Source organism: Syngnathus typhle, linkage group LG13 (assembly GCF_033458585.1).
Source record: "Syngnathus typhle isolate RoL2023-S1 ecotype Sweden linkage group LG13, RoL_Styp_1.0, whole genome shotgun sequence".
Lineage (NCBI taxonomy): Eukaryota > Metazoa > Chordata > Actinopteri > Syngnathiformes > Syngnathidae > Syngnathus > Syngnathus typhle.
The window spans coordinates 8783780-8795997 of NC_083750.1; the positions used below are offsets into that span (position 1 = coordinate 8783780).

General features: G+C 44.9%; 2 protein-coding genes across 8 annotated transcripts; both read right to left on the reverse strand.

The window, feature by feature from the left end:
* Positions 1–24: 24 nt before the first annotated feature.
* cc2d1b (coiled-coil and C2 domain containing 1B) lies at positions 25–7488 on the reverse strand. Of its 7 annotated transcripts, XM_061295307.1 has the most exons (26): positions 7390–7488; positions 7021–7126; positions 6786–6939; positions 6580–6683; positions 6400–6492; positions 6090–6236; positions 5648–6022; positions 5533–5563; positions 5325–5443; positions 4986–5058; positions 4668–4736; positions 4476–4603; positions 4320–4392; positions 4101–4234; positions 3829–3931; positions 3509–3705; positions 3306–3431; positions 3182–3240; positions 2999–3115; positions 2808–2881; positions 2678–2736; positions 2550–2601; positions 2388–2487; positions 1798–1888; positions 1568–1690; positions 25–1495 (listed from the first exon to the last, which is right to left on the reverse strand). In XM_061295307.1, the coding sequence occupies exons 2-26, from the start codon at positions 7081–7083 to the stop codon at positions 1484–1486; spliced, it is 2676 nt and encodes an 891-aa protein (XP_061151291.1). In that variant the 5' UTR covers positions 7084–7126; positions 7390–7488; the 3' UTR covers positions 25–1483. The 7 variants fall into 7 exon arrangements, with proteins under 7 accessions (XP_061151291.1, XP_061151289.1, XP_061151290.1 ...); XM_061295305.1 differs by having other exon boundaries at positions 5533–6022; positions 6427–6492; XM_061295306.1 differs by having other exon boundaries at positions 3509–3681; positions 4107–4234; positions 5533–6022.
* A 228-nt stretch (positions 7489–7716) lies between these two features.
* On the reverse strand, positions 7717–11123 carry alg3 (ALG3 alpha-1,3- mannosyltransferase). The gene is made up of 9 exons (XM_061296034.1): positions 10898–11123; positions 10088–10187; positions 9861–10008; positions 9626–9786; positions 9405–9525; positions 9129–9334; positions 8901–8978; positions 8644–8787; positions 7717–8581 (listed from the first exon to the last, which is right to left on the reverse strand). The coding sequence occupies exons 1-9, from the start codon at positions 11079–11081 to the stop codon at positions 8398–8400; spliced, it is 1326 nt and encodes a 441-aa protein (XP_061152018.1). The 5' UTR covers positions 11082–11123; the 3' UTR covers positions 7717–8397.
* Between the last annotated feature and the right edge of the window lie 1095 nt (positions 11124–12218).

The window sequence follows — 12218 nt, forward strand, 5'->3', positions numbered from 1 at the left end:
CACAATACAAGAACAGATAGGAGGAACAGAGTAAAATTGATTTATTTTGATTTTTAAGATGGTCCATTATTAAATAAACTGAAATTGACATGCTTTTATATTTCTATACAGTGAGAAGAGCGTTGCAATGTTCATGCGTACTTTTTTGATGTTTGCAGCAGACACCTGACAGGCTGAATTTGCCAATATGGCTTCTTCTTGCATTTGTCCACAAAGGTTAATGGCGCATGTGGTTAGCACTTAGCAGCAACTTTGACACCGCTTTGGGGCGTATAGTGCGGGGAGGCGGTTACAATTCTCTTTTGTGTGACATGGATGTAACTTCTACAGTTGTTGGATGCTTAACTGGCACATGAGCATGAAAAGAAATTCACCAACCTAAAGTCAAAGTATGACGTCATTACTGTATTGCTCATATTGTGTAATATTGTTAGCCTAATCCCACAACTGCCCAAGTCACTTTTTAAACTTACCGTCACAAAATCGATTAAATCCACCAACTGCTTAAACTGTTTGCAATTGGACTCTAGTTGAATTTGTTGTCATCAATAGACGACATAATAGGCGAACGATATTCCAATACAGATTTAATTCGTTCTCCCCCCCGAAAACAATTGTAGTGCCTAAAACAGCATAAAGTCAAAGAGTAAACATATTTTTGAGAAACTTAGTGACAATGAAAGACTATTTTTGCTGTGACAGTTCAAGTAAGTTCACCTGCCACCACGCTCCGCTACATGCTAATCATGTTTATTGATATCATTTTAAATTGTACCACTTTTGGGCCTTCCTCGATAACCCAATTAGTTTTTTTTTTTTTGCAGTACCATTTTTATATTTTAAATATGAACAAATAAACAGGTTTATTTCCCGTGATGTTTTTCTTTTGACAGAATTTTTGCTGGTCCGCTCACCAAAAAACAACAAAAACCCAGAGGAAAAGCAAAACACCCTGAAGCAATCCTTCAACTCTGGCACATTTTCTTCGCAGCATCTTCAAGTTTCTTGTCAAATTGATTTGTTGTTTTCAATTGTTTTCAAAAATGAACAATTATTCCCCACTTTTGACAGATTTTACTAGCATTTCTTTCCAAATATTTGTTAACATTTGTCGAAGGTTTCTTACTTATTATTGTTTGTATGTTAACAAATGCTGCGTGCTAATCTATTACGCTTCAGATTTCGTGTACAGCAACATGGATCACTTTGGTATATTAGTGCATAGACACCACTTGGTCTTTTAGGCTTTACTGTAAGATGAAGTCACACGCTCAGCCAGTAGATGTCGCTAAATGCCTTCTGACTGACCTTGTCAAGCAGCTGGGTGCCTTGCTATTGTGCAAATAGTTTCAAAAGAGGTCTGAAGGACAGAGGGGAGAAAATGCCTCCTGAGTACGACTGGTCGCCTTCCACCTGCGCATCCGCGAAGCGTGGTCTTGCTAAGTAGCGTAGCATCACCATAGACGTGGCGGATATCGAATATCTAGACGAGAAGCTTTGAGAGACAAAGAGAGACGATGAGAAGCGGTGACGATGCAAACGTGTGGCGGTGTGATGAGTGCGTTACCGGCGACTGCTCCACCACCAGCCAGCGCACAGTGCTCGCCTGCGCGTCCTGCCCGTTCAGAGGCTCCCGGAGGCGGACGCGGACTTCCACGCGACCGCCAGTAGGCTTGCGGCCATCCATCACCTACCGGGAAAGAGGCCATTAATAGAGACATGCACCCCCCCACACAATTAAAAACAATTCCCGCATATTTTCGCAAGTTGGGTGCTGCGATTGTCACGACCACAAACCTCGACTATTTCCCTGATTTCACTCTGGGACTCGAGCTGTTCCAGCTTCACGTGTGCCGTCCCGATGGGCTTGTCGCTCCGCAGGAAGCCACTTTGCATGACACGCACAGGAAATGTTAGCGGGACCAGTGCTGCGTCACAAGACAGTCACTGTCACATCTGCTGGTGATACTTTTATTATGGATTGTTTTTCTGCCAGTCCTTTAATAAGAACCTCAATCTCGAATCTTCAAGACGAGTGTGTGTGCATTTTTGCGTCATAGGTTTCAGTTGTTACTGCTTTTACTTTGGTAGGCTTCCACTTCCTGTCATATGTGGAAAACGTCTTATGTCTAAATATGGTCAAATTGATCCATTTCACAATGTATATTAATTGTCTGTCCCTAATTAGCCTCTGAATTTTGATGCATTATTTAAGTGGTGAAAATAATTTGAGAACAAATAGATTGGTGCATTTCCAAGAAATGTTACAAAATGGTCTATTTTGTTGTTCTGGGAAATCTGCGCGGAGAAGTTGCTGGCTATTTGGAAAGTCTATATTTGTGTGTGAAAACGGTAAGGTTAAATTGGGTTCTCCGCACAAGACTCACCCTTTGTGCAGCAGCTCCAGTTTGAGGCCTTTGGATGTCACTACCCTCCTGAAGCCGCGGTGGTTGCGATTGATTGACAGGCTGAAGCTCTGGTTGTACTCTGGTCCAAGACAAAGGTGTGAGTAATGTAGGGGAGGGATCATCACTTGCGAGGAGTCTAACCTGGACAGTTGCTGTTCTTTATGACGTTGGTTTTGTGTCTCTGTGGTTGCTCCTGGAAGCAATGAACCGACGTGAGCAGTGAGAAGACTGTGTGAAAGAGGAGCTAATGAAGCTCTGGGATGGCTCACCGTGCTAGGGTAGGGGAAGTCGAACTTGATGTAAGCGTCAAGGTCGTTTGTTTGGATGCCTGCGGAGGAGAGGAGTGTCATGCGCTTTCATCAAGAGCCTAGAAGTGTGTGCGTGTGTGAGCATGCATACCACTGGGTGCAGGAAGATTCATCCCTTTCACAATAACCACCACCATCTCAGTGCTGCTGAGATCTGGGAACATCCTGTGAAAAATGCAGCAGCAAATGTAGTAGCTGTCAAAACTGTGCAGCTACTAAAAATGGTCAACTATCAATATGTAGCAGCTGTTATTAGTATTTAGCAGTGTGATGTTTGCTCACCTAACTGTGTGGAAGGTTCTGTCCTCAAAATGATGTTTAGGGGGAGGCAGCCCCTTGGCCTGAGACATCTTGAGGAACTCAATACTCTTCTTACACGACTCCGCCATTTTCTCAAAACTGACAGAGATGCAGACGCGTTTATCCAGTGGATGCACCACGCGTATTTGGATTATTATTCCTTACTTGGTGGTCTCCGTAATGTTCCCCATGTGGGTGAATTGCTTGGAGTGAGTCAAACATTTCTAACAGGAGACACAAGAGCCATACAGAACAAAGGCAAAAAGAAGGGTCGGTCGTACGTCGATACCTCGCGTTGCTCTTTTAGGATCTTGGCCAACTGCGCGTAGAGCTGCTCCGCCTTCTCCGAGAGCCCCACGTCGCTGTGGTGCACTAGGACAAAGTCCTCATCCTCGTCACCGGGGGGCGAGGGCACCTGGCAGCCAGCATCCCCGTTCAGACATTTATATCACGGGTCCATCCATACTGGCGTTATTATGAGTCGCTTCTTACCGCACTGATGTCCACAGCTTTTCCGCTGCGCGCCGCCTCCACCATGACCTCGAGACCCTTGGCGGTGCGCAGGAAGCTCTTGGCCTGCTCCATATCGTTTTTTTGCTTGGCGTGAAGCGCTGCCTTCATGTACTGCTTGCGGCGGCCCTCTAGGAATGCCAGCTGCTGTGCCGCTGCAGAACCAAGGAGAGGTAGTCCTAGAAGTTGAAGACATAGTACGAGTAGGTGCGGTTGTAGAAGAAGAAACCGATCAAGTGAAGAAGTCGACAAAGCGGGAGACAGAAGTGGAATTTTCCAACGGCTGTGACAGCAGGACTAACCTGCAGCTGAGAGATCTCTGGCGGATGTTCTGTCAGGCGAAACAGACGGAGATCTTCTGCGACCTCGTGACGCAGCCGGGACGCTTAGTGTGGTCTTCTTTGGCTGCAAAGCAAACTTCAAATGTTAGCCTCTTTCACGCAGTTAGAACTGAGCAAGAAATGAGAATACTCAAACAGAGAGAGCTCATTTCTTTCAAAAGAAGAAACCAGTGTTAGGGCGCACAGTTGCATCAATATCTTTCTGTGTTAAAAAAAAACAACAACCACCCCACCTCCACCTCATTTTCCTCTTCTTCCTCATCTGCACTTGCATCATCGGTAGTTGAGAGCTTTGAGGCAGCCTCCAGGGCAGCGACCAAGCCTTGCTCGGTCGTCGTGGCCTTCTGGCCCGGAATGGGAGGAAAGCCTTTTGGGGGAAAAACAAACAAAATAAACCCTCCCATCATTATTTCCTGAATGTTGCAAAACGACAAATCACTCAAGAACCTCACCTGGGGGAACGGGGAGCTCATCAAAGTTGACCGCTTTTCCCGCTTTGTGAGATCGGATGGCGCTCTGGTATTGCTGGCGACCGGTCGAGTAAGCTTACGGTTAGCGTATGTAAGTTGATGTTAACAGGCAGAGAAGCACACTTTAGTCATTTGCACCTTAGCGATACGGTCGTGCATGCGGGCCTTGCGCTCGTCCCCGCCGGCTTTGGCTTGAGCCGACGCCTCGATGTACTTGGCTCGCCTCTGCTCCAGCGCCTCCAGTACGTTCCCAGGAGCCGACAGGGCTAATGAGCGGGACGACAACAGTCAGTTCGGACAATTTGTATTCATGAAATGTTACCAGGGCACCTGGAACTTCCGCAGCCGGTCCGGGTACTTGAATGTTTTGCTTGACTGGCGTTGCGCTGCCACTTGTGCCTTGTGAATACAAGAAAGCAGGAAAACAAATGTTTCTTCAACTGAAGTCACGTAAAATTCACGATTGGTCGATTGCTAAAAACGTAATAAGGTACAAACAAACTTGGTAGTTTCTGTTTTCATAGTCACAACACGCATTTTTCTGGGAGCGTTGAAAGTCAAAATGCACTCAAGAAGTTCTCTTTTTTTCAAAATGGCCAGCATTAAAAGAGTTCAGTAAAAACAATTTCAACAATTGCCAAAACCAACCTGGAGGAGGAGGCAGGCCGCTCAGGTCGACAGCTTGTCCTTGTTTCAAAGCCTCGATCACGGAATCGAACTTCTGCATGAAAATGGGCGAAGAAGATGTTTGTTTTGGCGCCTATATTATTAGAGACTTAGCAAGCCCTCATCAGGACTTTTGATTTGAGGTAAGTCAATGTTTGTCTTTTCAAATGAGGTGATAAGGACATCAAAAACAGATGTGGAATTCCCTTACCATGATGTTTCAACTCTGTGTTTTTAACAATCAAAACATCTTGCCATAGTGGAGGTAACAACAACAATGTGCATCATGCTCATCGGATTCATTCAACTGCCCACGCGTACCTTGCTGGTTCTGAAGTAAACCATGGCTCGCTCCGCCTCTCCTGCCTTCTTGGCTGCCAAAGCAGCCATTTTGTACTCTCGCTGCCTTTGCACCAACAGCGTTGCCACACGCTCATTTGCTGCAACAGCAATGGAAAAGCTGGTTTTACTTCATGTGTGGTCATTTTGATGCTAGTTGCAACCGCTTTGTTTACTTGAATTGACTGACCATTCCTATTAGCGGTCGGCGAGATGTCTGCCTGCTCCTGTGAAGGATCCGCCTGCTCCTGTGAAGGATCCGCCTGCTCCTGTGAAGGAGCCGCCTGCTCCTGTGAAGGATCCGCCTGCTCCTGTGAAGGATCCGCCTGCTCCTGTGAAGGATCCGCCTGCTCCTGTGAAGGATCCGCCTGCTCCTGTGAAGGATCCGCCTGCTCTTGTGAAGTATGGGCTTGTTCCTGTGACGGATGGGCCTGCGCCTGCGCCGAATCCGCCTGCTCCTGTGATGGCTCATCAGCGAGTGCTAGCATGGAGGCAGATGAGTGCAGTTCCTCCTCTTCGCCATCAGGCGCGATGATTTCAGGAGGCGAGGGCAGAGCTGGGGTCACACTAGGGGCGGCACTTGGCGTGGCGCTCTTGGTTCCCGTGGAGACCGGTGGAGGAATCTCCGCCTCGCTCACTTGGCGGCCTTTCTTGACAGCAGTCAGCATGGACTCCATCGTCTGAAAATACGAGACATTACTGTCACAATATACGAAAACAGAATATATGATGCAAGATGAGTCACACCTTTAGCCCACGCTCGATCCGGCGGGCTTTGGGGCCCTCGCCCGCCGTCTTGGCATTGTGCAGTGCCGTCTTGTACATGGCGAGCCGCTCTTCTAATGTGTGCTGCACACTGCCAGGCACAGCTGCCACAACAGACAGGCTCTTTTCCTGTCAAAATAAGCAGATCAAAGTTTGTCATAGGTGCCTAATTTTACACGTTTCAAACTCATAGTATTTATCAAGTAGTCACTCGTAAATCTAAGTACAACTGTACCTACAATGGCTGAATGGTTAAATGAAATCTTTTCAAAGTCACGTCAACAGTGTGGACCTGTGAGGAAGGTTCAACGATAGTTACCGCAGATGAAGAAGAAACACCTCTGGGCTGCTCGCCATCCTCACCCACCACTTCCTGTAGCTCAGCCTAGCAGGAGAAAAAAAAAAACAGACAAAGCAGCCAATGAGAAGAAAACACAACAACCTAAGCCACATCAAAAGAAAGAGAGCAAACCAGGAGGTCTTCATCATCCTCTAGATTGTCATCATCTTCATCCTCGTCAACATCTCGCATACACTCATCTGCCATTTTGGCGATGTCCTCCATGGGAAGCGGGCCTGTAACCCAAACCATGTGAAGAATTATTCACAAATCACACAACAGTCCCCATTGAAGGCCCAGGTTCAAAACTCCCTGATGTATTGCGTAGTGTAACTCACTTCTTCCCTTGTGCTTGGCTTTTCCCCCTTTACCCGAGGCCGCTTTGCCTCCAGTGATGGCAGCCAGCTCAGCCTCCAAGTCCGGGTCGTCCAAACCCTCATCAGCCCCCATTGTCATCATGTCCTCGGGGTCCATATCTACAAACAGGCCCATCTGAGCAGCAGAGGAAAACCCGGACTTGAGGGTTTGTTTGTTTTTATAACAGGGTCTTTGCGTCACTCTTGTTGTTGTTACCTGCTTGGCAGCGGCGGTGCCCCTGCCTTTGGGGAGGGGCTCTCTCCTCTTCTTGCCGAACATGTTCGTTGAAAGTTGCTCGTCAACGATAAACGGCGGAAACAAACTAAAAGACACAACGAGTGAACGTGTGAGTCAAGTAGTCTTCCTTCAACCCAGCTTTGCTCTTTTAAAATTAAAATCATGTGAGCGGCTGTCAGGTGCCTCTCCTCGAAGACGCAAACACTGAGTGGTGACGTTAGCCCTGTGGCAAGCCGTTAGCTTACGTACTAACTTCCACTTGGACAAGTGAATTCATGAACGGACTAAAAAGAACACCGGTTTAGCAAGAGTAACCAATACCAAAACCTGTCGAATTGTGTGCTTTACCTGCTCGTCCACCATATTATTAGTAACTGTACTTTTCTTCCTAGAAGAACTTGTTCTTCTTCATCGTCTCGAGTGTGACAAGCTAGGTGGGACTATGGCTCACTGCTGCCCCCATCAGGTCGTTACCCTTATTGCACATTTTACAGGTCAGAAGCGCAGATGGGGACCACTTGATTTTATCTCTAATCTCCTCAGAGGGAACTGATCCAGATAAAATAAAATAAGATGACTGAGTGCCAACTTTGTTTGTATAATTGAGACACATCTCAATCGGCATTTTTTACACACACAAGAATGTGGCCTTTTAAAGAAATGTACCAAGCCCGGTGGTGTAAGTATCATTTATTATAAAATGTCACATTTACAGTGAAAGCTCCTTGGGTCCAGATGAGTGCTGAGACTCATTATTACATCACCAGATCACATTAGCTACGATTGTCTCCAGCCTCATCTACTGAAACTGTAACATCATGTGTAGAGAAAATATAAACCCACAAGTTTGGATATCAGAATAAGAAGCATGATGCAATGTTATCAAATAAGAGCCAATCTGACACGTTTGTGACTCACAATCCCATGGAAGTATTTTAGTTTCGTTTCTTTGTAATTGCGTGATTAAGATATAATTGCATCATTTGCTGAATGGCGTCATTACAAAGTAATGATATGACGTTTTCTTAATATTTCACGTGATGTATTCTCCCAAACCTTTTAAAATAATTAACAACAAATGTGGTATAGTGATGGGACCAAACGTTTGTGACAAATTGTTTCAACCCCCTCTCTGTTGTAAATTCAAATTAAAACCTGAGAATCTGTATTTTCCTCTCTTCATACCTGCAAACAACTACATGATGTGGGTACTTGTCCAAAAGTCGCACATTAGCCATAGTCATGTTTAGCACAAGAGGTAAACAATGGCTCTTTCTCTCTGCGAGGGAGTCATGAGGCTCAGAGAGAGTATGCAATGAAACACACACACACACACACCTCCACTTGTACTTTTCCTCATTGGCATTTGTCTTTCGTGGGTCCTTTTGCGTGCGTTCGAGTCGGGGCTGAGGGAAGGGCCGGCGGGGCCAGCCACAGACAGAGAAGAATGACGACGTGGCACACTTGAAGGGCTATGGAGCTGCTGCAAGTCGAAGGGTAGGTGTTCCACGAAAGCTCAACCAGACCCAAGATGAGGACCCTAAAGGCAGTGTTACATCTTATCATTTGAATTCTGCCATGTTGAATTATTTGTCATCTTACCTGAGCAGATGAGCCATCTTTTTAACTCCTCCACTCCACAGCAGGAAGGGCAACGTGTGGAAGTACCAAACGTAGAACTGGTAATGCAATGATCGACTGAAGCACATGCCTATGAAGTTGGAGGTAAACAGGATGAGGACGATTTGTGATTGGCGGTTAAGGTCAGACAGAACACTTGGGAAACCTTTTCCACTGAGGGACATATTGAGAAAAGGCGTGGAGTTTCAAACGACTCAGACTCCTGCACATGAAGGATATGGTTGACGGTGTTCTTCTGAGCTGGGACTTTCCTTTTGCCAGGCTTCTTTAAGAGTTCCAGGGGGCTTTCTCCAGATCTTAGAAAAAAATACATCACGACACTTTTTAACACTTGATAAGTAAAGACCAGAGGTACTTATTATAAAAAGGAACCTGAATTTGAGTCCTAACCCATGCGAGAAGCCCACCACCACACACATTTTATTTGAACAATAAACTTGGCTCACCTCTTCCAGCGGCGAAGGGCAAAGAGCAGCAGGCTCAGCAGATGAGCTGCCAGTAGGAGGAAGTGGAAGGAACGGTTCAAAAAGAGCCACTCGGGCAGGAAGCGCCAGTTGACGGTCCACTTGAACATAAACTGACGCCCCAAGTCGAAAGCTCGAGTCAAGTAGCCGACGGGATTCTCCAGTAGGAAAGGCAGACCCAACAAAAGCTGAAAAATGGCACTTGTTAGAAATCCCATTGAGAAAATGCAATTAGGAGCAGCAATGGACATTATTTACCTGTATGGCTGCACATAGACCAAGTTTTGGGATTGTCTTGATTAAACCAAACTCAGACAGCAGGAGGAAAAGTAGGCCCGGGGCAAACAGGAGCACGTTCATTTTCACAGACACTGCTAAACTGTCAGAAAGAGAGGAAGACTGGCCTGTAAATTGAAAACAGCCCTCATTTCACAGGTTGGCAACATACAAGGAAATGCATGGAATTAGCTTTGACTTGCCTGTAAATGCCACAGCCCAGAGACCAGCGTCCATCGATGAAAAGGTTCACAGCCGCAAACAGCAGCATCATGGCCACCGGATCGTTGAACAAACGCAGCACGAAGATGGAGTGGATCCGATAGGAGGCGCAGCACATGAAGAAGAACACATAGGGAGGAACCTGGGACAAGATGAGAATTGAAATTAAGAAACATTTTGGCCAATAATGAAATTCGGGTCTAAAATACTCAGTACCTTTTTGGTACGGCAGTATATTCTGAAAACCAGAAGCAGCGTGATGAGGTAGAACACAGCAAAAACATATTGGCCCACGCGGATGTTCGCCCCAGACCCGGTGATGTAGTAAAGAACTGTGAAGATGTACACAAAGCCGGCCGGGTACCTGCAACAACAATAAAGCACGACTTCAATTCTGCGTTGTTTTATACATGGATCACTCGAAGCAGCCCGGTAGGACTTACACTAAGGGGCCGGTGTCTCCTTTAAGCTCGGTGTAGTCATAGGTACCATTGATGACTCCCTCCACTTCATCCATGTAAGCCTTCCAGTCTATTTCAGTGTCTGCAAGACAGCAGTTTGACTTTTTAAGCAAAATACTGTCCTTGTTTCATCCAAAAAAGCATTCTGTGTGCATTACATTTTACAACCATCACTGTCCAAAATTTATTTACACAAATGTGCTTGGAAACCTAACATTAGAGTAGTTCATTGATTCTCAAAGTGCTTCCTCTAATGTTACATAAAACCACTTAATTAAATGTGCATGAGTATTTGTTGTTGTGTATATGTATTGCTATTACGTTTCAGAAAAAAATTACACTTGCTGCTGAACCTAAAAAACTCAGATTTAAAAAAAAAGAAAGAAGTAAAAATGTGTTTGTGTAATTATTCAAGCAGGTTTTTTGCGTAGCGTTAATGTTGAAATTGTTTTTTTCTGGGGGGAGAGGGGGATACTTGGTGTAAAAAGTTTGAAAAGTCAGTTATCTTCTAATTTTTCAATGTGCCTTGGGGTCAATAAAAGTTGGGAAACACTACTGGACTGTAAATAAATACGACACTTTCTAAACAGCGATAGTTGAGGCATTTTTGGCAGTTAAAAAAGAGTTTATCCAAGTTGACAAGCTAGTATTAGTATGCCATGCGTCGGCTGTAAATTCCATTTGACAGGTGGTTAGCGACGCGTTCGTGCTAAGGCTAGCCTTGTAGCATTCAGGTACGTCCATTAAGAGGGTACTGTGCCAGAGCATGCTACCTAGCCCCGAGCTACTTACATGCCACTTTCTGAATGACCCACACATTAATCCCGATTTCTAAGAACCACAAGACGGACACCACTAAGAAGGTATATTCGGTCTTGAAGAGGACTAAATGTTTTTCCTGCCAAAGCGTTTGAAGCGTCCTCCACACAGGAGACGTGGAGCCGGGGGTCTTTTTCCTCCCTACTCCACCAGCCATTGCTAAGCTAGCTGCAGAGTTGACACGAACTGCGCATGTGTAGACTTGTTTCAACAGTTACGTCATGGTTCCATCTGTGTCACGTCAAGGGGAGTAGACGCGAGCTACAGGATGTTATTTGTTCCTTTTCATTCATCTTTCTAGAGTTTAAAATGACGCAAATGTTTATACCAACTCACATATTGGTGATATTTTTGCAGGAGTTTATTTTGCACGTTTGGATACCTTTGAGTATGTTTTATTGAGTCAGGAATACTAACCACATTACAAGCAGTTCCCAAAATTAAAAGAAATAAACAAATAAAAATAAAACGACATTGCATAACCACATCGTGTTACATCTAAAATGAATTTTCAAAACACATTTTTTGTGTATGAGTCTTCCTGTAAAAAAAACAAAAAGTGCAGCACAAGCAACCATTGTTTCTTGGGCAACACATTTTACCCACCAACGCTCTTTCCTCTGTCTTCAAACAAATGATTCCCATTATGGGGTGCAAGCTTTTGCTCTCTTAGTTTCTGTGTGTCCTTGTTTGTCAACATATTTTCATAAAGTAGTACTGTGGATGTTTTAGTCTAGTTAATAACTTGTGTCTTGATCTTCAGCCACAGCAGTATTTTTGTCATATGTGCCCTATGATTGGCTGACAAACAAGGTGTTCGGTAATATGCCTCAATAATATGTAGCTTGTGCAACAACTGAACAGCAGAGGGACACCGTCTTCTTTCACAAATTGCAAATGGACGCTGCTAAAAGAATTTAAAGCGCCCCCAGGGCCTAGGCAGCTGTCCAAAATCTTGTTTGTCTTTGTTATCCGGATAGGTAATCAAAATACCTCCGTCATTTGTAAATGGAAATCGGATTATCTGACCACGATACAAGAATTTGTTATAAGTGACACAATAGAATTTGGAACTTTTGTAGCTGCAAAGAGTACTCGCCTGAATTCTGTACTGACAGGGTTTTAGTGCAGTTCCCACTAAGTGAAAGGTCATTTTGGGGGAAAATATACACCATATACCCCCATTTTAAATATGTATTTTCTGTGTTCCAAATCAACAGAGTTGGGTTGATTCGGAGGCCTTTTCAGCATTAGTTGCATGCCTATTCAACTAGCACAATAATTTCCCATTGTT

Coding starts and splice junctions, on each gene's coding strand:
- alg3 (XM_061296034.1), bottom strand. CDS start 11,081: ATGGCTGGTGGAGTAGGGAGGAAAAAGACCCCCGGCTCCACGTCTCCT. Junction 10,188..10,897: donor GGTCATTCAGAAAGTGGCAT/GTAAGTAGCTCG, acceptor GCTGTCTTGCAG/ACACTGAAATAGACTGGAAG. Junction 9,526..9,625: donor CTGGGCTGTGGCATTTACAG/GCAAGTCAAAGC, acceptor TCTTTCTGACAG/TTTAGCAGTGTCTGTGAAAA.
- cc2d1b (XM_061295302.1), bottom strand. CDS start 7,083: ATGTTCGGCAAGAAGAGGAGAGAGCCCCTCCCCAAAGGCAGGGGCACC. Junction 3,116..3,181: donor AACATTACGGAGACCACCAA/GTAAGGAATAAT, acceptor CATCTCTGTCAG/TTTTGAGAAAATGGCGGAGT. Junction 1,691..1,797: donor AAATCAGGGAAATAGTCGAG/GTTTGTGGTCGT, acceptor CTTTCCCGGTAG/GTGATGGATGGCCGCAAGCC.